Source organism: Strix uralensis, chromosome 4 (genome assembly GCF_047716275.1).
Source record: "Strix uralensis isolate ZFMK-TIS-50842 chromosome 4, bStrUra1, whole genome shotgun sequence".
Classification (NCBI taxonomy): domain Eukaryota; kingdom Metazoa; phylum Chordata; class Aves; order Strigiformes; family Strigidae; genus Strix; species Strix uralensis.
In genome coordinates this window covers 10,772,941-10,800,078 of record NC_133975.1, presented here as the reverse complement: position 1 = coordinate 10,800,078, position 27,138 = coordinate 10,772,941, and the positions used below count along the sequence as shown (strand labels likewise).

General features: G+C 36.8%; 1 protein-coding gene across 1 annotated transcript; it reads left to right on the top strand.

Annotated features, from left to right (window-relative positions):
• Positions 1-16: 16 nt before the first annotated feature.
• On the top strand, positions 17-23,152 carry NOP14 (NOP14 nucleolar protein). Its single transcript, XM_074865643.1, has 18 exons — positions 17-515; positions 2,603-2,737; positions 3,601-3,742; positions 4,881-5,026; positions 5,441-5,578; positions 7,069-7,191; positions 8,403-8,534; positions 9,789-10,101; positions 11,398-11,528; positions 11,772-11,857; positions 13,502-13,637; positions 15,497-15,598; positions 16,415-16,568; positions 19,009-19,168; positions 19,950-20,097; positions 21,076-21,194; positions 22,377-22,532; positions 22,844-23,152. The coding sequence occupies exons 1-18, from the start codon at positions 318-320 to the stop codon at positions 22,941-22,943; spliced, it is 2,619 nt and encodes an 872-aa protein (XP_074721744.1). The 5' UTR covers positions 17-317; the 3' UTR covers positions 22,944-23,152.
• Positions 23,153-27,138: the final 3,986 nt, after the last annotated feature.

Here is a 27,138-nt window from a genome sequence, read left to right as displayed (position 1 = left end):
GCGATAACTGGGCGAAGCTCTCGCGAGAGGTGCGGGGCTGCCGCTGCGCGTGTGGTACTGCCGGGGCGCGGTGGTGTGAGGGGAGCGCTCCCCTCCGCTCGCGTCTCCCGCCGCCTTCCACGGGGTTTGGGGGGAGCTCTCGCGCGACGTGACCCCTCGTCGAGGGCAGTGGCCAGGCCCGAGGGGTAGTTCGCAGGTTTTGCCCACCCGGGGCGCCATTTTGTTGGGCCTGTTTGCACTCTAGCCCTGGCCCGCACATGCCGAGAGAGTACTGAGGTTCTTCCCCACACGCCTCCACACAGGCAGCCAAACCAAAAATGGGGAAGACAGCTAAGCGGAAGCGAAAGGTCTCAGCGCCCTCCACAGCCAAGGGCCCTGTGAAGTCAGCTATGGCCATGGTCAAGAGCAACCCCTTTGAGGTGAAGGTCAACAGGCAGAAGTTTGACATCTTGGGGAGGAAGACTAAGAATGATGTGGGGCTGCCTGGTGTCTCACGGTCCAAGGCCATCAAGAAGGTAAGAGGACATAAAAAATTGGGAGGAAGGGTGACATCTGTAGATGTAGCTGTGGTGGCAAGGTAATAAGGCTGGAGCCATCTCAGGTGACTTAAGAGTCTACCTCCATTGTGCACTGGAGGAGTGGCAGGTCACCTCACATTGCTGAGGTGGTGATGGAGATCCTGCTGAAAATGTCTCCCTCCAATGCAATACACAGATTTCAGTAGTGCAAGTCTCCCTTATTGCATGTGGGGGAATGATTCCCTTTTCAGATGACCCAGGTCCCAAATACAGTGGCACATGTCAGCATGCCAATACTGGACCAGAGTGGAAGTGGTTGTCAGTGTTCATTATGTTTGTCAGTTTTGGTTGCTGCAGGATGTTGAACTTCGTGATGGTGCAACATTGCTGTAACAGTGAAAGTTTGAAAGGGCACTAAGGTCTGAATACAGTGAGAAATGTGTAGATACAAAGAAACTGCCGTTGATTTGGAAAACATGCAGATGACTTCTTGTGGACTGGTTAAATAGTTGCGTTGTAGAACTATGTTGGGCTGCAAAACGATGATCTGTCCTCATTGGTCTCATAAGAATGATCATACAATTTCAGAAGAGTAAATCTTTTGCACTGTTTTAAGATTGCCTCTTTCTCTACTGACATCACTAGCCACCTGACCAAAATCTGTAAAGCATAAGGGAGAATGTTGTGTCATGCTATGCATGTGGGATCTCGGCAACCTCCCCGATCCTTGCGTGAAGCACTGGAATTTTTTTATCATCTGTCCCTTCAAACAAACCAGGAAAGAAGCTAAAACCTCTGTAGATTCTGTTAAAGATGAAAAAAGCATGATTTGAAAGTATGTCCCTGAGATTCTCTCTGAAATGTTAGATACAATCTGTTGTCAAACAGAATTTAAAGCACTCCCTGAAAGGAGAAATTATTTTTAAAAGTAGTGCAGCAAAAGGAAATGGATAAGTTATAGTTTTGCATGTGTTGTGAGAGGTGATGCATTAAATAATTTCGTATCAATGAGAGAGGACATCAAATAATTGATAAACAGAAGTGCTTTTCCCTATCCAAGGTATTAAGAAATATTAAAGTTCATGCACAGTGTTTAAGCTGCATGATAATTTCTATATTCTTTGCAAGAAGTAAGTACAAGGTAGAACTGGCACAGTAGTAGATGAAACCTGAGTTCTGGTGAGTTACAGCAGGATCTGAAAGTTGTGAATGCTCAGTGAGGCTGCAGAGGCCTGTTATAGAAAACTCAGCATTTTCCTTCAGTGCAGCAGTTTGTGAGTTCACAGTAATATGAACAGCAGCAGTAGCTTTCCATAAAATCCAGTTAATGTGTTTTAAATAAACGTGGATCTTTCTTCAGCCTAAACACATCCAGCATTTTCTTCCTTTAGAAACTATATATCTTCAGCATGGAATTATAAATTAGCTTTCAGTCTTCATTACTATTTGTCCAGATTTTAGAAAACTTTATGGATGTTTAATATCACATTTTAAGGTCTTTGGGTTTTATTTAATAGTAAGGTAAATCAGATGCCTATCATGAATTAGATCACTGGCATTGAGACGTAAACCCATCTCCTTACCTGTACCGTAAGTACAGCACGTACTACCTCATTTAGGTCTGCTAAATTTCCTTTTATTGCTTTTATGCGTAACGTGCCTGTGCTCAACACTAAAGCAGAGAGCTAAATGTATGTATCCACTTGGGGTTTTTTTATGTCTTAGATGAAGACCGAAGGAGGTTCAGCTGACACTAGGGCTTTTTGCTTTCTTTAATATGTTATTCTTGTATACTAAGCTTCAGACAAATCAAAATTCTTCAGTGACAATGCAGAGTTTTTATATGTGATAAAAGTAAAATACAGTGTACCATATTTTGTCTTCATATGGGCAGCTTATAAGAGAACTTAAAGACTCTGAATATATTGTATGAGCTTTCCATCTCTTTTCTTGTTAATTTTTCCTTCTCTTTGCATTCTGATAAATTGCATTATGTTGCCAGGATACCATGGAGTCTTTTTTGCCTTGTCTTTGAAAGTAGTTATTCTCTTTGGTTTTTAATTTGACCTTTTTTTTTCTTCTAGCGAACCCAAACATTACTGAAAGAATATAAAGAAAGGGAAAAGACAAATGTGTTTAAAGATAAACGTTTTGGTGAATACAACAGCAAAATAAGTCCAGAGGAGAAGATGATCAGACGATTTGCTTTGGAAAGACAGGTAAAGTGTAGGAATTAAAAACAAAAAACAAACACAAACAAAAAAACCCAAACCCACAAGAAACACTTGACTTTTTAGGTTGGGAGTGACCCCCTTAATAGAGGGTTTTGCAGGGCAATGTTTTCTTTTTGATTATATGTTTGGAACTTTTATGAAAAAGCAATTTTATGTGAGAATCCAGAATTTTTCATTAACACCTTCTGGTTTTGCAAGACAGCTTTTTGAAGCAGAAATTTCTTTGAGTACCGATATGCAAGAAAGCCAGTTTTAAGCAGATTTATTGATTGATTGGTTTTCTTTGACTGCTTTGACAACTATGATTTGGGAATTGAATTGGGAAAAGGCAACCACCATCAAGTACACTTTGAGATTCCAGTACACCTGTTGAACACCAGCCATTTCATTTGCTGAGTAGAACTCTGTAACTTGCTGTCATTCTGTAATGTGAATTGTGTGTGCAGAACTGTCTTTCTGCTTCATCATGCTCAGTCTCCAGAATTGAGCAATGTAATATCATATTGTACTGATAATTTGTATAGTTTAAAGTCCGTTTATTAGGTCTGAAATGTAGTAATTAAGAATTGATGTTACTGATATATAGATAAAACTTAAGCTTCCTTAGGTTTTCTGAGTTACTCCATGTCTATGTTAGTATAAGAGAGACATCATACTACCTTACTTAAGGTTTAATGTATCTGAATTAAAGTATTGGTCTGGTATTGCTCTTGTTCCAGTGTTCTGTTTCAGCAGAACACTGGAATAAGAATCTCCTCAGCTAGCATTAAAAATACAAGCTTTGTTAATTTGTTGCCTGGGAACTAAGAATCTTTTGTTATTTAATTGGTTTGTTTTACTATTTTTAGCAAAATTATGGAAAGAAGAACATCTATAATCTTAATGAAGATGAGGAATTGACTCATTATGGCCAGTCTTTGGCAGAAATTGAAAAACTAAATGATATTGTTGATAGTGACAGTGACACAGAAGAAAGAGGAACACTGTCAGGTAAGACATGTCAGCTGGTATCCCACTCCTGGTTTTATTGTTGGTACATGTGCATCATTTGTTCAATACTGTCTTTCAATGAGAAAAAATATTACATAATTGGGATGTTTAAAACAGGTTTGATTACTTCTTAAGCACACACACAGAACAGCTCTCTGGATTTTAGCAGATGTTAAGCTGGAACTACCTACCTGGCAATCTTCTTTAGACTGTGGGCTTTCCAGCCTACATAGGCACCTGGATTTTGAGCCCTTTGGGCTGAATCTGAAGTGTGAGTTTTCTGGTTGCTTTCTTGCACCTCTGCACCTAAATACTAGTTAAAATATTGAAAAAACATGTGTCTACCTCATTGTCCTGGTTTTGGCTGGGATAAAGTTAATTTTCTTCCTAGTAGCTGGTACAATGCTGAGTTTTGGATTCAGTGTGTGAATAATGTCGATAACACACTGATGTTTTAGTTGTTGCTCAGTAGTGCTTATCCTGAGTTAAGGATTTTTCAGTTTCCCATTGCTCTACTAGCAAGAAGCTGAGAGGGAGCACAGCCAGGACAGCTGACCGAAACTAGCCAGAGGGGTTTTCCATACCATAGAACGTCATGATCAGTATATAAACTGGGAGGGGTTGGCCAGGAGGAGTGGATCACTGTTCAGGCATCGGTCAGCGGGTGGTGAGCAATTACATTGTGCATCACTTGTCACTTCTTGGGTTTTATTTCTCTCTTTTTGTTACATTCCTTTTCATTACAGTTATATTATTATTGTTATTATTATATTTTATTCTATTCTAGTATTAAACTGTTCTTCTCTCAACCCACGAGTTTTACTTTTTTTTTTAATTCTCCTCCCCATCTCACTGGGAGGGGGAGGAGAGAGCAAGCAAGCTGCATGGTGCTTAATTGCTGGCTAGGGTTAAACCACAACACTCATACAAAATGTTTGTCAGCATAAATTATGTGTTTAGCAGCAATCTGTTTTGGTATGGCCATTCCTCTAGGGATGAGAATAGTACATGATTGATTCAATAGTTTTAATTGCTCCGATTCTCAAAGAATAAGGAGATAATTGTCCCAGCAGCAGCATCACTCCAGTACTCATGTATAGATTTGAAAAGGATTCACAATCTACTTTTTGTCTCCTAGCTGAATTAACTGCTGCTCACTTTGGAGGGGGTGGAGGCCTCCTTCGTAAAAAAGCATCAAGTGGGCAGCAAGATGAAGAGGAGGAAAAACCTAAATCTAGGAAGGAACTCATAGAAGAGATGATAGCCAAATCTAAACAAGAAAAGGTGAGTTTTTAGCCCTGAAGTATAAATGAGCATGATTAAGAAGCTGTCACAATTTCTGTCTTCATAAAATAAAATAGTAGTGGCATAGAAAACAAAGGAAGTAACTGTATGGGAGAAGAGTCCAAGCTCCTGGAATAAAGTACATCTGGCATTTTAGGATAGGCATTGAATATCTGCCATTCTTTTGTATTCCCAAGTTTCCCCTTCTGCTGACTCCTAACTTGTTTTCTGTATGCCACCCTTGTGCCATTCTATACTGCTTCTTCCACAAAGAATGTTTATACCTTTAAAGTGTTAAATATTTAAAATTATTCTTTTGCTAAAGACAACATTTTGGTTTTATGCTGTAAATGCTTTGTCATGTTCATCTCAACATAACTGCTGCATTTGGGTTTTTTTTTGTTTTGTTTCTAGCAAGAGAGGCAAAATCGGAGAGAAAGTGCATTAGAACTCACAGAAAAGCTTGACAATGACTGGAAAGAAATCCAAACTCTTATTGCCCGCAAAGCCCCAAAGTCAGAGAGAAAGGACAAAGAAGCAGAAAAACCCAAGGTAGACTACTTTCCTTTATTCTAATAACTTGTGGTTTTAACTTGTAGCAGCTGAAGTATAAGGTAAAGTTCATCACTTTGTAAACTAAAATGTTGCCTGCTATTATTCACATTGAAGGAATGCTACAGTTTTAGGACAGTTGGAGGAATATAGGGTTTTATGTGATTTATCTGATTTTAATTGCTTATTGCTTTTCATTAGTTATCAAATCTGAGAGAAATTGCAGGTTGAACAACACTGTTGTCTACAGCTTATTTTTAGGACAAATACATTTTCTTGAACTAAGATTGTTGAGAACATTGACTTAGTTTGAATGCTTTTGTAGTGTTCTTTGGATAAAGCAATTATTTGACAACAAGTGTTTCCTTGTTGTAAAGTGGGTACTGTCCCTACAAAAAGCGAATGAAAATATTTAACTTTTGAATATATATCTTATGATCTCAAAGCTTTTTCTATCACACTTCTATTCACATATTGTACTAAGGGAATTAAACTTTTAAATCTGAGAATAGGTATTGTAATGCATTGTGCTTTTTTTTCTTGTAGAAATTTTGTATTACATTGCAGAGCACTGAATTTCCATTTACTCCTTGGCAGTAGGATTCAGTTTTTGAAAGCTTGAACTAATAAACTGATGTTTTGTTAAAACTGATCTCAAATAATGAACAGAAGATACAAACTTTTGGTTCAGTATTGTGATGAATTGATTTTTGTTTTTAGGATGTTTCACAACATGCTGAATATATGTTGGTAATGTGGTATCTCTGACAAAAATTTTGTCATCATGGTTTGCTGTAAAGGAAGATTAGATTCCCTTGCTTCATGTATGTGGATACAATTTAAGAATTACGAAGGATGCGAAGTGTGAATTAGTAATGTTCTAGAACATTAATATTGAATTGGAGAAAACTATCTAGTTGTATATAAGAAGAAAAATTCATAGAACTGAATTTTAGAGAATCTGTATGGTTTAGTGACTTAGGCAGATATCAGGAAGACTATTTGCAAGTCTAGTGTAATCTCTGCTAGTGACTGTTTTCGCAAGTGTGTTCCTTAAACTCACTGAGTATCAGCATCCCTTTCTGTTTTCTTTAAGATAGACATCTATGTAACTAAGATAGCAAAGACGTAGCTCATGTCTGACAGTATAAAGTGAAATTTATTAATTCTAGCTGCTTTTTGCGAAAATAGTATTTTATTAATAATATTTTAAAGTTTTTCAATTAATAAGTAAACCAGTTTTTATTTAAGATACTATTTGTGTTTTGGTTGTGAGTAACTTAAATAGGGTAGGGGGAAATTCCAGGAGAATTTCTATTCAAGTGTTTATTCCATTCCTTGTCTTAATACTGAGTTGAATGTTCTTGCAGCTTTCTTTGGTCTTATATCTTAACAAGTCTTATTTCTTAGCTGTTAGCCTGGAACAGGGGGGCTGCAAAGAAGAATAATAAAGCTTAAGATAATAAACAATTATATAAATATTTCTTTAGCCTGATGAATATGATATGATTGTTCGAGAACTTGGATTTGAGATGAAAGCAAAACCTTCAGAAAGGATGAAGACAGAAGAAGAATTGGCAAAAGAGGAGCAGGCGCGACTCCAGAAGCTGGAGGTATACCATTTACGGTTTTAGATTGTTTCGTGATGTGTCTTTTGGGAGTGACCGCTTATATTCATTGCTTGACCTTAGATTGAAAGTGGCTATACTAAACTGCAATTCATCAGAGGGCGATTTCAGGAAACCTTCTGTTTGTGTTTTGTTTGCAGTCTGATATTACAACAAAAAAACGTAGGCTTAGTACATGACTATTGAGGTTTATGAATTGAGTTGGTCTTTCTTCAGTAAAAATGTAATATCGCTTCGATTTGCTTTTAAATGTTTCAAATTATTCAGAGTTGAGAGGTGTTTCTAGGTCACTAAGGGGGAGTATCATGTTGCACAGCAGTTGAATTAATACACTGGCAAGTCATTTGTTGTTTTCTTCTGGTGTTGCAAGGGTCTCCCAGTGGTATCATGTGTATAGCTTTGCTTTACAGAGGAATAGAATTCTCTTGGGAAATGTTGGATGCTCTTTCTATTACATGGAGCTCTGAGTCTTACAGAAAGATTGAATAATTTGGTAAATGCTTCTCTCCCTTTTTCCTTTTTGTTTTAGTATACTAGGGACACATTTAGGACTGCAAGGATTCAGTACTGTCAGGTTACCTCAGAACAGCTCAGTAGCTAATAGCAGAAGAGAAATAAGTATTTTTTTCTTTTCTGTTCTTGTCATCTTGTTTGATGCAGTCTATCTGGTTGCCTGGGTGGAAATCCTTTTGTAAATGATTGGTTCAGATATTGCCCATTGAGTCTGTTTAAAAATTTAGTGTATCTTAAAAATCTTAGGATACGGTTGCGTTTACTACAAATTTGTTAGGCATATGGGAAACAGGTAAATACTTCAGAATCATAAAACACCTTGGAAACTTACATTTTCTAGTAACGATGCATTGTCTCATAAGCAAAACAGATAAATTTTGAAATGAGACAACATAATGTTTCTGGTCAACCCAGTTTTAAAGCCTTCCAAAGAAGTTAATCCAATTGTCTATGTGCTCTTATGAGATTGCACTCCCCACAAAAAGTAAGGTATCATCAGCTTTTGACTATAATTTCTCAAGTTACTGTTTTTCTTTTCATCAGCTTGTTGAGTAATCCCAGTTAACTTTTTCCTTTCTTTGATTTTCATAGCTGTAGTATTTGAGGGATCTTCCATTCTGGTGTAGTTACCTGATTGATCTAGATGGTTCACATCTATGTGCGGTATTTCTTCTAAAACACAGGCAGATCGACTACGTCGAATGCGTGGAATAGACGAACAGGCAAATAAAAAGAAACCCAGCCACGTGTCAGCAGATGATCTAGCTGATGGCTTTATCCTGGATAAAGATGACAGACGTTTATTGTCTTACAAGGTAAGGTTGAACGTTTCAGAGTTTTCAGAGTTCTAAAAAGATGTTTGGAAGTGACCACTGGAGACCTCTAGTCCAACCTCCTGCTCAAAGCAGGGTAAACTGTGAAATCACTAGTTTGCTCAGGGCTTTATCCAGTCTGTTCTTGGAAAATCTCCAAGAATGGAGGCTGCTCATCTCTCTGGGCAGCCTGTTCCACTGACTGTCCTTACTGTGAAAAAGTTTCTCTTTATATCCAGTCTGAATATCTCTTGTTTCAACTTAGGCCTGTTGCATCTCATTTTCCTGCTGTGAACTGTGATGAAAAGTGTTGCTCTGCCTTCTTAGTGGTCTGCCTTGTAGGTACTGGGAGGTGGTTATTTGGTCCAGGCTAACAAGCCCAGGTCTGCCTCTCCTCACAGGGCAGGTGGCTTTCTGCTGAACTTGCTGCAGTTTATAGGCCCAAAACTGGATGTTGTACGTGGTCTTACAAGTGTCGAGTAGAGGGGAATAGTTGTTTCCCTCATACTCCTGTTATGATAGTAGCCTTCTGTGCAGTTAGCCTAGTGGGCTGAAGAGAGGGCTTTAGCTTTCCTGGTCATTTTTTAAATTTCTGCTGTATTTGATACAGCTTTCACTGGATTTCAGCCTGAGGATGAGTGGGTTTCTGAAAGAACCCTTCACCAATAAAGTAGCTTTGATTAAAGTGGCAGAATAATATGACCTTAAGGCTGATGTAGTAAGGCACCCTGACTGTGGTGCACGTGTGTGCATACTGATCCTCTCATCCTCTCACGTTTAAGTAGCAAGGGAACTGCTGTTGCCCTCAAAGGGGAGAATACAAATTGTGAATGTGAACTTAAACTGATGATTAATAAAACCAGGGTGGGAACAAATATTGATCTGGTATGCTATTTTAATACAGAGAAGGAATAATTTTTTTTTTTAACCAAGAATGCTTCTGTAAGTGGTGTTGAATTTTTTTTCATATCATCTAGTAGTTTTTACTTTTGTGTTGATTCTTTTAGTCCTCATGTAGTACCTCCTATTCTTCCAGCATCTTACAGCCCCTTGGAAATACTATGCTATTCTTACATCTGTATGCATGTTCTCTCCTTAAAATTCCTTCTTGGGCAGCACTGCTGCAATTCACTGCTTGGTCAGGGTAGCAAGGCTCAGATCCTGTTCATGTGTATTTAATGATAGCTTTGCATGGTGCTTCTGGTGAGGTGCTGTCACTTTATCAGTGTTTTAAGCGGCTTATTTTCTCTACTGAAGGATGGAAAAATTAATATCGAAAATGAAGATGAGGAAGAAAAAGACGAGGAAGAAGAAGAAGAAGAAGAGGAAGGTGGAAATGAAGATAATGAGAATGAAGAAGAAAGTGAGGAGGAATCTGCTAATGAAGATGGGGAGGATGTTGCTGCAGATAGCCACTGTGATCTTGAATCTGACCTGGAGAGTGAAGAAGAAGCTGCAGGGAATAAAGAACAGAAGAAACACAAGACAAATGAAAAGGAATCACAGAATGTGGAGGAACTAGATCCAAAAATGGAGGCTGCCGAATCAGAGCTTCCCTATATGTTTTCTGGTAAGCAAAGGACTGATCCAGAGATCCCTGTTGTCTTCAGGGGTTTTATAACCAGTCTCTTTCTCTGCTCTCTAGGATCTTACATATTCCTGTTCATGAAGTTTTGCTTCATCGCTGTCTTCTGCTATTCAAGAGTAGCCTGTAACTGCTGTTCTTAGTGATCGGCCCTAGTCATGCTATGAGCAGTGGGAACCAGACTGGTTTCATCCCAGAGCTGTTTTTGCTCCTCCGAGCAGCCTTAGAATTGAAAGATAAATACTGGGGAGAAAAATTAAAAGATCTGTACTCCTTTCTGAAGGCCACCAACCCATCCAATCCAAAGTGCTAGTGTTTTGCATAAGGGAAGCCAGAATAGTATTCTGTTACCTATACTTAAATGAGGAAAGGTTACTTTCTCTAGTGTTTGGACTGACATTTTTGTCAGACAAGATGCTTGGAGAGGCAGGATCGTGAGGCTTAATCCCTGTGATGTAACACTGCAGTACTGTTAGAGACACTCAAAGTTTGACTCCTTTTGGGTCTGTGCCTAGGAGGAAGGAGAAGGCATGTTTTAAGTAGTACACAAAACATTCATTAATATTATGTACATAATGCATCTACCTATTGTCCTAGTGTAGATTTCTTTAACAAAAGTATGTTGCAAGATTAAACAACCTTTCAAACAACTTCCTTAAGTGCTTGCATTTTTCCATCAAAAGGAGATAAGTTATTACACAAAGCCTTTTAAATTGCATTCAGGTTTTGCTTTAACCAGAAAGCAGTCACATTAAAATAACCCAAAAAACTTAACCAGTTAGGATGTTTTCTAGCATGTGGACTTAGACAGAAGACTAAATATACGCCAGGGGTTTTTGAGGTCTTTAAATTATTTTCTATTAGTGGCAAGATTCTTACTTTCCTTAATACCCTTCATACAAAAGCTAGTTAGGTATGAGTTAAACATAGAGCTAATTGTATTATGGTAAATTTATCGTTGAATGTGCGCTTAAGTTTAATTCTACTTTGTGTGTGTCAACATAGTTGTGCTTAGGTTAGGCAGCAAATATAAGATGAATTGAATGTTAATTGTTGAAAAACATTTACAGTATTTTCTGACCTGTTTTCATATATATACTGTTATTTACCTATATGCTGATAGGTTCTTAGTGTTTGAAGGTTGATTACTTAAACGCTGCATGGTATCTTTTTTTTCTGAATAATAAATTTTTCAAATTGGAAATTTGTTAGATGTTCACTTGAACTAAATATATTAGGTTTGAGATTTTTGCCAGCTCAATTTTTGTTTTTACTTTCTAGTTCCTGAGTCCTATGAGACATTTAAGTCTTTATTGGCTGGAAGAACAATAGAACAACAGCTTATCATACTGGAGAGAATTCAGAAATGCAATCATCCAAGCCTTGCAGTGGGAAACAAAGCAAAGTTGGAAGTATGGGTGTTTTGTTATTTTGTTTTGTTTTAAGTTTAAAATTAACTTTGAATTTCAGACTAAGCTTTAGTAAGTATTCAGGAAGCAGTATAAAATATACATGCTTACGTGTTGTGAATAGTAGTAAAATCAACATACAGAAGTTAGAAAATGAAGAGTGGTATCACTGTTCTTTTGGGCTGTTTAAGAATATATACAATAAAAAAAATCCCTAATAATTTTAACATATTATGCTTCTTGCAGAAATTGTTTGGCTTTCTTTTGGAGTATATTGGGGAGTTAGCAACTCTGGATTTACCAGAGCTCAGAACAATTGACAAACTGGTCCTGTAAGTAATAAATCCTAATGATTTTTGCTCCTTTATGATTTAAAGAGAAAACCTACCTAGGGTAAAGCATTTAGTGTGTTGTTTGTTTCAAATAGTTCTGTAGGGATTGTAGGCAGCTGGTAACTCCAGCTCTGTAGTGTTTTAACTTTGTTTCATGTATTGCTTGAGCTATTAATTTTCAAAGCCTCAGAATGTAATTTTTGATCTGCAAAATGCTTTTCATGGGTAGTGAATGAATAATACCGTGTATGCATGCAAACTTCTGTATATGAAGTTATTTAGACTGCTGATTAAGAATTGTAAGTTTTGCAATGACAGTGTGCAGTTCCCTTTGCAGTCTTTGTTTTTATAATGTGTTTCCATTCTGTGCATTCACTCAGGGAACTAGATGAAAATGGAATTAAAGAGTATTCTGTCATACAGAAGTTCCAGATGAACACTTTGCAGGAAGTTGTCAGTTTGGCAGTGTTGTCTTCAAATACCTGACAGACAGTTACAGGGACAAGAGAGCCAAATTTGTCTCAGAGGTATACAGCAAAGGATGAGAGTCAAGGGACCTAGGCTGCAACAAGGAAAATTCCAGTTAGATGTAAGGAAAAAAATCTTCACAGCAGAGGTGCTGAACATTAAAGCAGGTTTCCCAGAGAGGCTGTGGAACCATTAAAAATTTCACAAAACTTGACAAAGCCATGGGTAACCTGATCCAGCTTTGAAGTTAGCCATGCTTTGAGCAGGGACTTGCATCAGATGATCTCCAAAGTTCCCTTCCAACCAGAATTAGTCTGTGGTTCCTATCTTGACTTTGCAGGCTAGATAGCTTTATTTCAGTGAGTTATTTGTATGTAGTTTTCAGCATATGTTTTTCATTTCATACTAAAGTAAATAAGTTTTTAAAAAATCTGTTATGTGCAGCTTTGGCATTCATAGCTCTGCTGCATTTGTCAGCAAGAGCACTGACCTGTTGATACTGTTGCACATGCTGGGGATTTGTAAAAAAGTGTAAATGCATTTTGATAGTTTTCTAGAACTGGGATTTATTAATATCACTACAGACATTTTTAACTGAAAATACTGGAAAAATTCTGACCAAACAGATGCAAACTCCTGAATGTATCTCCCTGTAGGCACTAACCATAGGCCAGGAGCTGACCTAACTTTGTGGGTATTTTTTTTTTCTTGTTTTAAGTAATAATTTTCATAACCACATTGCTGCCTCACATGTTGTTCAACATTGCTTAAGAGTATTTAGAATAGTGGGCTGCCTAGTATGTGCCAGCATACCTCAGTGAAGTAAAATGCAGAGTTAGGAGATTCAGAAGGATATGTTTTAACCATAGCAGATGATTTGGGAGTGCATTTTAAAGTTTTTGATTATTTTTACTCTAAGGTTTAAGAAACCAGCAAATCAAAGATTCTCTCACAAGGCCCAATGAAAAATACATGTCTCTGTAAACTAGAAGTATTACAATAATCGTCTTTATAGTGGGTGGCTACTTCTAAAAAAGAATAATTTGTTTTAAGGGAATCTGTTATTGTTATAATGTAGACGGAACACAAGAAATCTTCCTACAGGTGCTTAAAAATCCATTTTTTTGTTGACATCAATGGTGTAACTTGATTATGGCTTATATTTCTTGTTAATAGGCCATTGTACAATCTTTGCCAGATGTTTCCTGAGGCAGCCAGTGACAGTATTAAGTTTATCCTTCGAGACGCTGCACATGATATGGAAGAAGTAATTGAAGTCAAAGGCCGTGCAACATTTCCAGGTTTAGACACGGTAACGAACGTATACTGCTAGGAAAATCTCTTGTTCTTTACATTAGTACAGAAATGCCAGTAAATGTGAGATGACATTAAATTCAATTCTGTATTTCAAAGTATGTAAAGAATTATTAGCATCTGTGACTTTTTAGGTTTCTCGGTATTTTACATTGCCTCTCTGGAGATAAATTGTAACAAAAACTGCCACAACAACAACAAAATCCTGAGAAACAACCAACCAACCCCAGACAAACAAAAAACCCCTCACACACATATTCTTCAGAATAGAAATGTGACTCTGTAGTGTTAATAAGGGGAAAATATCTTAATTGTCGCTCCGGTTTTCATAGCAGAATATTCTTTGTTTTCCTGATTAAACTTAAATGGGTAGTTCTAGGAAGAAGTGATATTCAGTTATGTCCTGATTTCTTTAATTGTGTTAAGTACAAATGTTTAAAAAAAGTGTTCCAGGAACAATCTCTAGGTTAACAAAAATAACAATAAATGGGTATAAAAGTACAACATTTCTTTATACTTTACATATGATAATTGCTAAAGTAGTGACTCGGAAAGAATTGACCTGTCCTTATACTAGAATTTTCCAAAATTTCAGTGGCCGTGCTAAGTGTGAACAGACTCCTTTTTCCGTGTCTAGGTAAATGGCTGTTAGGGAATTCAAGAAGAGAGTGTATGGAAAATGCGTGTTTATTGTAGTAAAAGGTTTCAAAGATAAACTGTAAGTCATTAATCCAAAGGGAGCTACTTGTTTTCTGTCTTGCAGCTTGATGAAGCAGTGCTGCCTCATGGAATAATTAGACTATTGAAACCAAATAGGCTGAAGGATTTGCTTAGAAGGCTTGGTTCTTACTGCTTGGAAAATATTTATATTGAGTTCCTTTGAAGAGTCATTATTCAGGATGTTTTGGATTTTGCAGGAAATGTATTGTAAAGAGCTTTTAACTTCTATTTTTATTTTGTCACTGTCACCCTTACAACACCAATCACACTTCGGACTTTCATTCCCTTCAGTGGACTTTTCCAAGTTTCAAGCCATCATTATCTTTTAAGATGGAATTACTTCACCCTCCTATTCTCAAAGCACTTGTTTGAATGAACATTCGTTAGAGCAGTTGTGTTAGTAGACCTTATATGTGCCTGTAGGTAATCTGACCTGAAATTTGGACTGTGGTATTTAGTAACCAAAACAGTTCAGGAGAATATTTGTTTATGACAGAAACTTCATAAAGAGAAACAGAGCTGAAACAATAAAACTTCAGTCTGGCTTACTATGTAAATACCCACTTAGATAATTTTTAGAATTACCTTGCAACAGATGTTTAACACCCTTATGGTCTTGACAGGAGGTCACTTGTAGCTCTCTAACAAGTCCCCTTCAGTAAAAGTGTACCTAATCACTGTTTAGTTCTTTTGGCTGCAACCATTATTTGTTGATCTGCTACTGCCTGAGGGTCCTAGTCACTTAATTGTCTGTGTTGAGGACCTGTTGAAAGGTGTTACAGGTCCTGTGTGGCCACTTGCTCATTTGTTTGTGATGTGAGAGTATGTGATTGTGGTGGGCTGAAGGGGTCAGATTTTCTTACAGAGTAAATGGGGTTGGGGGGCATAGTTTCTTCTTGGTTGTTCTTTCATCTGCCTCACTGAATTAATGCAATGTTAGACCTATAACAGATACTCCATTTTCTCATGTAACTTAAACAGTCATCTCAATAAATAGGTCATGTATCAGATTTCTCAAAATTATGTATATTGTAGTATTTTTAGACTATTGCATGGCAGTTACATATGTGTAAAGTCAAGATCCTGGGAATAATGTCTTAACAATATTTTGCCTTACTCTGTTTTATGTGTTATCAGCTTGTTTATTTGAAAATTACATCTCTGCTGTTTCCAACTTCTGACTTCTGGCATCCAGTTGTAACACCTGCTTTTATCTACATGAGTCAGCTCCTTACTAAGGTATGTCTATGATGTTGTATCTCGGTATATAACTTCATTTCCTTGTTTCTTTCTAGGACTCCAAATATATGTGTTAGCAGTAATGTATATATTGAAAATGTACTGAAAAGGCAGCTTTGTCTTTGGTATAGTCACAGATAGTAATTGGAAGAAAAAATGAATAGGAAAAAACCCTAGCAGAGTAGAGTCCAACTCACAAAACCATATCTAATCATTTTTTCAAGCTGTCATACAAGAATTCCTTATATGGCAAATTACACAGGACTAATAGAACAGAGTGAATGCATTCTGAAATGATTCATTAGTGATTTCTCTTCCATATATTGCATTTGTTCCTACTCAAGATATTTACTTAAAAGTTGGCAGTGTTTGTTTTCCTTGAAAATGTACCTGATGCATTGCAGTTAAAATATTTTTATTATTTTTCTATCCAAATGTCCTCTTCATGTTTCGAAAGTCTTGAGCTAGTTGTTCTATTGCTGTCAGATACCCAAGTTGCTCTGAGCCTTTTATTTCCTTGGTTCATTTCTGAAGAACTTATTGTTTGTGGTTTAGCACCTTCTAGTGGCTAAACCAGTTCTGACAGATTTCTTACTCAATACTGCATATACTCTTTAGTGAGGGCAAGGGACAGACAATACGTTTTTCATGTAAGTTCAAAGGGTGTAATTTTACAGATTTTAAATATATGCAGCTTATTTAATATTTATGCTCTTTTAATATTTATGCTATATTATGCTTTTTAAATATTTATGCTATATTTGTAATGTATAGCCTTTTAATTGTGAATATTTTGTGCTTTTTTTTTTCTTTTAGTGTCGCATCACAACATTGCAGGATGTTATCAAAGGGTTATTTATATGCTGTTTGTTCCTGGAATATGTATCTCTCTCCAGAAGATTTGTACCAGAACTCATCAATTTTCTTCTTGGAGTGCTTCACATATCTCTACCCAAAAAGCAGGCCCAGGGTGAGTTTGTTTAGAGTAAATGAGTAATAAATCTTAGTATTAGGGTTTATATTTTAAATTTCAGTAAAAATACTTCACACTGAATATACTGTTTTGAACAAAAGACCAAAATCGTCTGCTAGGTTAGCCATACGCAACCTTGATTCTTGGGCATCTTGTTATGAACTAGATCCTTTAGTGTTGTTGGCAGGAAGGAAAGAAGTGAAGTTATTAAAGGAAATGAAGTCATGTTGCCCAAAGTGCAGTATTTTTGCAATATTATTGTTCTAAATAGACTCTGTGATTGGGCTGTGCTCTGAAATTCACAGTCCCCAATGGTTTCTCGATGAGTACCCCCTATCTTCACAGTTTGGTGATGGTTGTTCTTCCAGCTGCCTCACTGAATTAATGCAATGTTAGACATAAAACGGATATTCCATTCCAGCTAATGCTGCAGTTACCCTCCCTCTTCAGCTAATAGCCGTTTCACTGAGATAAATGAGAGAAGTATATCACAAAGTTGGTATTTTTACTTTTTATTTATCTGACATGGATTTGTTGTAGTGTAACAGAGGCAGCTATCCCCACAAGCAGGATTAGTCCATGCTGTAACATAACTGTGTAAACTTAGCAACTTGAACGGACAACAGGGAAAATAAAACTATCTTTTTAATTTGATCCATATGCTAGCAAATGATTTTTTGCCAGTCTTCTTTTGACTTTTTCTTTCGGATTAATTTCTAGCTTTAAAGTTATTCTAGATCTGGGGCTTTTCTGTTGACAAGTTTAGTGACAATAATTCACTTACAAGGAGTTTTGTCAGAGCATAGTAACTAATTCATGTGTTACTGTCTCTGTCTGGGTCACTTTGAGTGTCACTTAGCATGCTTGAAGAGACTCTGCAGACAGGATATTCTCAAGTGAAAAATTCAATTATTTGTTGGCAAACTCACAAGATGTTGGGGATTTAATGAACTACAGGCTATGTATTAATATGCTTGTCACTCCTGATAAGACACCTGAAGTGTCTCTGTTCTCTAGGTAGTCATCAGTCTGGTGAGGAATGTTCAGCTTCTGTTGCTGCAGTATTCCAGTACATCTTCAGTAGTACTGAGTGCTTGTCTTGCAGCTCCCTCCTTTTTTTTCCCTTTTTTCCCATGCTGTTCCATGCTAGCATGTTTTTTTCTGTTGAATTCTTGAGCTACTAATGATCCCTTTCTCTACAAGCTTAGCACTGCAGTTTCACCTTTATTATCTAGTATGGCTGTACCCTACAGACTTTCTTCCAGCTGCTTCTCACAGCTCAGCAGCTTTCTCTAAAATGTGAGCCAAGGTTACACAGCTGGGCTGCATCAGAGCTAAGCCCTGCATTCGCAGAACACAGACAGCTGAACTCTTAGAAGGAGTTGGGGAGAGGTTATGGAGTGGGTGGGTTACATAGCACTAAAAGTATTGTCTCCTTTTTGTAATCTCTTAGGAATGTTTGATCTGTAAACGTTTTTGGTACAGTTAAAATAGAGGATTCTGCAAAATCAGATAAACTATTTTTAAAATATTTAGTGGTAATTGATGATCAGGTGTTAACTGTTTTTTTAATTTCCTTTTGTATTTCTAGTAATGATTTTGCAGTAGTTAAATTTGTATGGTGTTGGCTTCTGTTAGCAGTGAGAAGCTCAATAAAAGGTATGTTAGAGGCACAGTGTTGTCTTTGACAATTTTTCAGTCAATATTGATGTTTTGAAGTTATCAAAGTATCCAATTATGTATTTTAAAATAAGCACACATCCAGTGCTCTTTCCTTATCCACCAACACTGTAACCCCGTTGTAGGAGGCTGCCAATCTGTCAGGCACAATTTGCCCTTAGTGAAGCTATGTTGACTATCACCAATCACCTCCTTATTTTCCATGTGCCCCAGCATAGTTTCCAGGAGGATCCGCTCCATGATCTTATTGGGCACAGAGGTGACACTGACTGGACTGTAGTTCCCCAGGTCTTCCTCTTCCTTTTTTCGCTTTTTAAAAATGGGGGTTATTTTTCCCCTTTTCAGTCACTGGGAACTTCACCTGATAAGACTTTTCAAATATGATGGATAGTGGCTTAGCCACTTCATCTGCCAGTTGTCTCAGGACCCGCAGATGCATCTCATCAGGTCCTGTGGACTTGTGCATATTCAGGTTCCTTAGACAGTCTCAAACCCGATCTTCTCCTGCAGTGGGCAGTACTTCACTCTTCCAGTCCCTGCATTTGGATTCTGTGACTTGGGTGGCGTTGCTGGAGCACTTACCGACGATTGTACCTGTGCTCCAGGGTTTTCCATTATTTTAGAAAAATCTAGTACTAATAAAGTATTTTTTAAGGCGGTATGATTACAAACATAAAAAGAGTTGCTGGTTTTTGTTCCTTCAGAAAGAATGCTTAGAACTGATTTTGTTTAATGATTATTGTTCTTGTTTTTTTAGGCTACACTGTAGTGCATCCTTTTACACCAGTGGGGAAAAATTTAGAACTGCTTTTGGTGTGTGATAAGAAGGATCTGGAAAGTTGGCAGAAGCAAAATCTGCCACTGAGTATTGTGACTAGATTAAAGGAAACCAGCGGAACAGAAATGAATCATATCAGGTACGTAGGAAATGTGAACAGAAGAAATACCACATCATCTTTTGGGTAATCTCAGTGACAGTGCTCTTAAAAGTAGTGAGTTACTCTGCTTTATTTTTATAGTACTTCTCTGTAACATGTGAAATTGCTAATCTTTTGCCAGAACATTATGCAGAGCACTTTGAATGCTCAGCCCTGCCATTCCTTTTCGGTACAGCTGTGAACTGGTGAGGATGAGGTAGATACAGAGGAGGTGCTCAGGACTTTGGAACTGTCAAGCTCTTCAGAAGCAAATAACTGTAATAAAACACTGAAGTTAGGAAAGACCACAATTATATATGTTCATTAACCATGTTCAGCCTCATTTTTCACCTTGCACATGTGTTATACCATAACTTATTTTGGGGATGAGTAAGCATTTTGTTACGAAGTTCAAAAAGAAAACCCCAAATCAAAATTACTAATTCTGTTTCAATGAAGTTTTAGAACTTTGGAACCAGTACCAGAACACTTTTAGAACCAGTATAAAAACTTCTTACTCTACATAAGTGGCAAAGACACAATACTGACTTGTGCTCTGTGCACTGACATAAAGAATTGTTGCTGATGGATTTCTTGGGTATTTGCTTAGGAGAATGAAATTTTTAGTCTGAATTAAAAATTAGGAACAGTCTTGTAGCCTCTGTCAAGCAGTCTTAGTAATAGATGCTGCTAACACTGCCAAATTTAATTTGATGCATTTTATTTGAAAATCTACTACAGTTTTTGAAGTGAAATTGTTAATTCTTTTATGCGTTAACAGGTTATCATGTCTAGCCATGTGTTTTGACCTTATTAAAAAATGTGCAGTTCTGTATGAGTCCTTACCATCATTCCATGAAATAATGCATCCTGTCAGAATTCTCCTTACACAACACATGGTAGTGAACGAATACCCTGAAAAAATGCAGGTATGTGTTCCTCAAGAATTAAGTAATTGATATGTTTGTTTTAGTAATAAATTTTGTGATCTTTAGCTTATTAATTTATTAATAAATTTTGTGATTTTTAGCTTAAGCTTTAGCTTAAACAAAAAAGTATAAGCATCAGTGAGATTTTTTTCAAGGGACAGGCATTTGCCTTTTGTGCTTTTCAAAAATCAGAGTGATGTTTCTGTTGAAAAAAACAAAGAGGAGCAGAAAATGTTTAGAAAAGGTATTTTTTCATTGTGTATTTTGTCTTGCCCCTCTAATTGAAGAGAATAGCACTTAGCTTGTAATAATGTAACATTCCATGAGTGACTTAATTTATAAGAATAATAGTCTGGTCATCCAGTTACTCTTGTACTTTTGTAATGCATCTGTAAGACCTTGATACAACCAAATATATGTACCAAATTGATGAGATTTATAACTGTCTGAGTAAAACTAACATAAATATGCTTGGTTGGCTACCTTACTTAAAACAGCGCAGCTGTTTATTTTCTAGCACTTAGGCTCAAATTTTTAATGTCTCTTCTGAATGAAGCAGAATTGTCCTCTCCTCAGAGGCATCATGAAATATCCTTAGAGAACAAGATTTTGTAACTTAAGTGTTACAAAATGGCCTATATTTTTTGCCATCAAAAGAAAATGAACAATCATTCTTAAAATGACCCTGAAAGGTGGAGTCTGAGTTAAACTGAATTTAGTCTTGCTTCTTCCTCTGTTAGGTGCAACTACCTGCAGACCTTTCTTATTGTCCATGATACTATCTTAATACACTTCCAAAAGTGTTTAAAAATTATGCAGCCTGGAAGGCTTACGGCATTTCAGTGTTAGCAATGTCCTAATGAATAGCAGTGATTTTACTCAGAAAAAGAACATTACTGTTGATTCAGTTTACAATAGTTGGTGAATTATGGTGTCTTTGATATGCTTTTGAAATTGTAATTTGATTTGCATTTTCAGGAATGGTATAACAGTGCTCTGAAAGAGCTAGAGAACAGAGTAAAACACTATACCCCACTGATATGTGAGAAAAAGAAGCCAGTGCCATTGAAACAGTATACACCTAAAATTGTGAAAGTGTAAGTAAAGCAACACTTGATACAAAGGAAAATTGCATTTAAACGTTAAGATTTTCAGCAAGCTAGGAGGATTTGGAAAACAGGACATAAACCAGATAAGTTTTTTCTGCTAGATTTTGTGCACAAATCACAAGAGACCAGCTACTTGGGTGGTAGGGAGGGAAAGAAAAAGGAAGGAGGAATTCTGAGAAATAAAGATTATCTCGTGGAAAAAATAGCACTGGAAATCAACTCTTGCCCATATAATCAGTTGTAAATTAATACATTTCAAGATGAAAATAGGTTGTTATTATCTAGTTAGGTGTTTTACTGAATGTTCTGTCAAGCACTCAAGTCTGAAGAACGAGAGTGAGTACAACATGAAGGTAAGGATGGATGGGGAAAGTACTGAGGGATGCAAATGATAAGGCAGTCTATTCCTGTACTCTGCATCACAGATAGTAACAAATAATCAGTCAGATTAAGTGTTCCTTTAAGCATGCTTACTTGCCCCATTCCTCTCTTTCCCCCAACCAAGCAGCTTTCTACTTTTCAACAGTAGCAATGACAAAAAACAGGTTTGTGGGGGGTTTTTTTCCCCTTTTTTACAGAGCTTGCAATGATCATGTGCATTTTTGTATTCTGTTTTGGAACTAAATTTTAATAACACTAGTTTGGTTTTGCAGATAATAGAACAGTATTCTGATTCAGGAAGTCTGCTTTATATTGGCTGCTGACTTCTTCAGCCATGTTGTTATCTACAGGGGCATAAATTGTCTGCCTTATTTATTTTTGTAATTGAAGAGGACAGCTTTCCTCTGCCATACATCTATCTCCAAGTAACTGATCAGACTTTTTCTGTAGAATTCATCTGCAGAAACTTAAAATATATTGGAAGATTCTGTCTTTCTCCAGACATCTTTCATTTTTCTACTCTAGCTTTTTCAGTCTGTTCAAAATGCAGACTACATATGGGGGATGGAAGTGTAAATGTCTGCCTGTCATTTGCATGATGATGCCATGCAGTTAGAAGGGCTGGTGAGTGTTTTTCCGCTATATTCATTGGGCCGCTCCTTATTTTGGAAGTTAATCATATAATATGCAGGAATTAAATACTGAGTATTGATACAAAACCTCCTTATAAACATGAAAAAGTTGTTTTTGTTAAGGTGTTCTGTGCTCACATGTAGATTCTCATTTCAGTTTAGAGTTTGGAAGAAAGCAGGGAGGCAGCAGGAAGGAGCAAGAAAGAAGGCAGTTGATTCAGAAGCATAAACGTGAACTTAAAGGAGCTATTCGTGAGATTCGGAAAGATAACCAGTTTCTGGCTAGAATGCAACTTTCAGAAATCATGGAGAGGTAAAGTAGCCTTTTTTCAGCATCAGTTTGGGGGTTGTTCTGCTGTGTGTTCATTTCTTTGCTGCATGCCAAGACTGTCAATAATGATCAACCATACTGAAATGTTTTCAATAGACATCATTTAAAGTGTTTTCAGCTTTGCAGTTTAATTTCTCTAGTTTAAGAATATGCAGACTGTTTTTGTTTAAAGTGTGTGTTGGTGAAATTTAGGAGTTGGGGGGCTTTTTATAAATTAATGATTACTGTCTAAATATACTTATTTTTCCTAAAATAATCTTTCTGAAATATTTTATATGTTCATTATTTTACAGAGATTCAGCCAGAAAAAGAAAAGTGAAAGAGCTGCTTGGTAGCCTTGCTACACAGGAAGGTGAATGGAAAGCAATGAAAAGGAAAAAAGGGAAGAGTTAATTGGGACTACGTACAGCAGGAAACTTTGCTTTTACTGCCATATAAAATACCCCAATCCTGCGGCTTTTGAACAGATTTTAATTGCATTCTTTGAATGCATTCCTTTTGAGGAGACAACATCATCAGATCTGTCTGAAAAAGTGAACCTGCTTATTGGAAAAATCCACAGGTTTCCATCAGGAAAATAAAAATAACACTTTTGTATATAATGCCTATGTTTATTTTAATAATAGAGGACATTTGGATGAATAATCAGAATTATTAGGGATGCATGACCAGGTTTTTAGTCTAACTTGAACTACACACACACACAAAATTGTACAACAGAAACCTTTTGTTATCTTTTATAATATTGAAGAATTGCAGGCAGCTGTCATAGTGGTAGTATATTTGCAATTTAGGCAGTAACATTTTAATTCGTCTGTAGCATTGGGACATTCTAATTCATCTATTCAGTGAAGTAATGGAATTGGCTTTCAAGTAGAAGTCCTTTGTTAAAGCTGTACATCCATTCACCTCTTCAGTAAGTTTTGAATTGAGCACAGCTCTGAAATTCTTAATAATATAGAGTGGTTAGCTAGAATTCCTCAGTGTATGCGTAACTAAGTGGACAGTGAAATTCTTAACTCTTCCACTTATTTTATCATGTATGTCTATTTACTGATAACTGCCCAGCGTGGCTTTGAAAACATCTGCTCTTCAAATAGAGCCAATTTCTAACCTCTTTTTTTTTTTTTCATACTATATTTGTGAAAAAACATTGCACTGAGACAAGGAGCATCACAGTTATTTAAAGGTGCTAGTCTGAACTAGGTTCACTATTCAAGTATTCACTGTAATCTACCTATTTGATAAGTTCAGCAACAGTTACGCATTGAAGAAAATTGTAATATTTTCTTGGGAAACTCTTATGAAAATGAAATGTCCTTTTACAATAACATTCTAATTTCAGTCTAAAGAACAAACTGTAAAGAAGATCCTATAAAGAATAAACTAGTGGCCATGATTCTTTACAAAAACAAACAAAACCCCAAAACCTCTTCCATTTTCAAACACTCTTTCGAGATCCAATCTCATGTGTTTTGGCCAGTAGGTAACTCAGACATGGTAATGCTGACCTGCTGTTCATGAAGAAACACTTAAACGCTGTCAGTAAATCTGATTTAACAGTTAGGCCTGGTTGTTTCAGAGTGGCTTAGAATGTTTTCTTTGTTCTGTGTGGTTTTGTTGTGAGATTTTTTGGGGTTTTTTTTCAAATGAGAATTGTAATGGAAGCAGGACTAAAACTAGGAGGGGATGAGTTGAAACACTTAGGCTTTAGATTTAAATTCTAATGACAAAACTATCTTTGCAAGGTAAGTCTTGTTAAAGGTTTACCTATGTATGTTTCTTAAAAGAGAAAAGCACTTTATTTGAAGAAAGGGCTTTTATTGAATCTCAGTGTGACTGTAGCAATGCAAGTAATGTGTGATTATCATCAGCTTTTTTGGCTTGGAAAACCAGTTGTATTAAGTGTTGAAATAGGCTGGATACTAAGTATGCGTGGGGAGATACTCAAATGTCACATAAAAATTCGTAAGATTTCTGTGTTTGAAATCCATCCACACTTCTGAAAACAAATATATTTTCAGTTAACCTTTCTAAAATCAGTAAAGCCATCTTCTGAAACTTCAGAGGGATCTCAGAAGATTAGTATACCTCCTGTTTTATTTCCATTGGACACAGTATGGATTTTTCTTAAAAAAAAAATATCATTAAAAACAAAACCTTTTATATAGTTCAAGCCAAGAACTTAAGACTGAAGTAATGAGGAAGGAGCTAACTTCCTATTTCATGCTATAAATCAGCACTTTCAGTTTTGGGTTTTAGTCCCAGTATATTTCTCCTTTGCACAGATAAACTGACAAAAAAGTATTATTGTTTATTCATATGACTTGATTTTTCCAACAGCAAGTAGCTTCAGAGGATTTATCTCACAGGGTATTAGAATCACAGAGAGGCTGACAGCTGCACTTTGATCCTGGGGCAGTGATTTTTTTGTACCACTTGCAGCTGCTTGTTATTCCTCAGTAAGGGAGGTAAGAAAAAAATGAGAGACACAAGTAAGGTGGGATGATAGTGTTTGTGAGAAAGGATGTTTTTTGGGACAAGAGAATAAACAGGGATATCTTGTGATGCTGATGAACAAAGATAAAGGGTGAGGAAACCTCAGTTGGTAAACTTACATGACTGTTTTGGAATGCCAAACTGAAAGTAGTTGTGTTTGAAATCATGCTGAATGAAAATCACTGCATGTATTTTTATAAATTGTATTGTCAATATTTAAAATCGGATTTAATATTATAAACCTGGGACTAATGGTAATGCTTAACGTAGTAGTTTACATGACTAGGGAAAGCAGGACTACCTAGTCTTGCCTCAGCTTAATAATCACTATGCTCTGGTAGTCAATATGGTAGCTAATAGCTACCATAGTAGCTAGGTAGTGGTTGTGATCTGATGTCGTAGAAGGTGGTAGGAAGGCCTTGTCATTTGGACTGCAAAGGACTTGGACAAGCTTGAGAGTCAGCAAACCCCTTCTCATAGAGTTTCTTGAACACAATCACATTCACCAGTTACTCTTGTCTCTGTGTTGCTCTTAAACTAGGAATTCTCATAACAGGCCTTTTGACACATCTGTTATCAATTATAAATCTGTTGTTAATTAGCCAAAAAATAAATTATTCTGTAACTACAATCATGTCATTGGGCACAAAAAAGGAAAACTGCCCTTTTGTTCAGGTAATTTATCTGTCAGCATCAGCTGTCCCAGAGAGTAGCTGCCCTGAATATGGATACTCTAAAGAATAGGGTGAGATAAAACTTTTCGGCTAGAAATTGCATAAACTACCTTATTTATGACAGCATGAAAAGCTTCCTCATTAGTTTAATCTTTTGGTTGTCAGTTGAAAGCTGGTATGCCGTTTGACGTTCTTAAGTCGTGCTTTGCAAAAGTCACCATCTACCGTGGTGTAACTATATTCTGTGTAAGCCATCACCTTTTGCCATCAGCTTATATAGCTTCTGCTATATGGAGGTACTGAGACTGCTCCTGAGCTGCTACTCTTATGTTTACCTGAGAGTAAAACACAAACAGGTAGTTTGTTGTGAAGCAAAACCAGAGCTCTGTTGGGCAGAGGCTGGTGTCTCCATTACTGCAGCCTGTTCAGCCATAGGAACTGGCAGGGCCGCCTTCCTCTTAACGCACCTTCTGGGCATTTGGAAAAGATAAAAGCTATGCCATTATGATAAAGGTGCGAAATGTCATAACTCTGAGACTGTGAGGGGTTACATATTCAGGGGGCCAAAACCTTCCTGCAAATGTGCTCCTTTTGGTCTCTGAGTTTGTCACCCAAGCTAAACAGGTGCGTTCTCAGTCCTAAATATATTGGCCATGCCATCTTGCATAGTTAAAATGACTGGTTATTTGTAAGGGTTTGGTTTTGGGGGTTTGTGGGTTTTTTGTTGGGGTTTTTCTGTTTTTTTTTTTCTTTTTTTTCAATAGATTAGGTCTGGAGTGAATAAAATTTTCCGTGCAGTCTGAACCACTGGCTGAGTATAAAATACTAAGATGAAGACCCTGTATGGCATTAAATCATTTAAAATATTAATGTTTGTGTTAATGCTATTGCTCTTTAGCGATAGAGCAGGGAGGTAAAAGCCAGAGTGGAAGAGACGTTACTTGAGTGAAAAACCAAGACACATAAGAAAAAAATCAGTGTTAAATATAATCTAAAAACCAAATTTAAGTTATTATCTATCAGACCTGCAAGGTTTTGGATTGGTCTTCCACTGAAACAGGGTGGGCAATGACCTGTCTAGTTCTAGAAACAATGCAATGTGTTTACATGCAGGATTGTGTGACATGGTTGACTGCAGTAACGCAACTGGGCTCAGTGATCTGCAAAAGCTTTAGGCTGGTAGGTTTAACAACAGGAAGAACTGGATTTTTTTTTTTTTTTTTTTTTAACACATCTGAATTCACATGGTGCCTGGTCAGTTATCTTCTGTCTCTGAATCATTGTATATATCTACATATATTTTCCAGATATTAAATGATTATTCATGCTTACTTTGAAGCACCTCAAAGCAGAAGTTTGCCTCCAAGTCAGCTGTGATCCTTGCATAATTGTTAGGTTTTCAGAGTATGTACCAT

Bases quoted from the DNA above. Each gene is read 5' to 3' on its own strand.
- NOP14 (XM_074865643.1), top strand. From the start codon at position 318: ATGGGGAAGACAGCTAAGCGGAAGCGAAAGGTCTCAGCGCCCTCCACA. The intron at 13,638-15,496 runs GTAACGAACGTA...ATGTGTTATCAG, and splicing joins CATTTCCAGGTTTAGACACG to CTTGTTTATTTGAAAATTAC. The intron at 15,599-16,414 runs GTATGTCTATGA...TTTTTCTTTTAG, and splicing joins TGAGTCAGCTCCTTACTAAG to TGTCGCATCACAACATTGCA.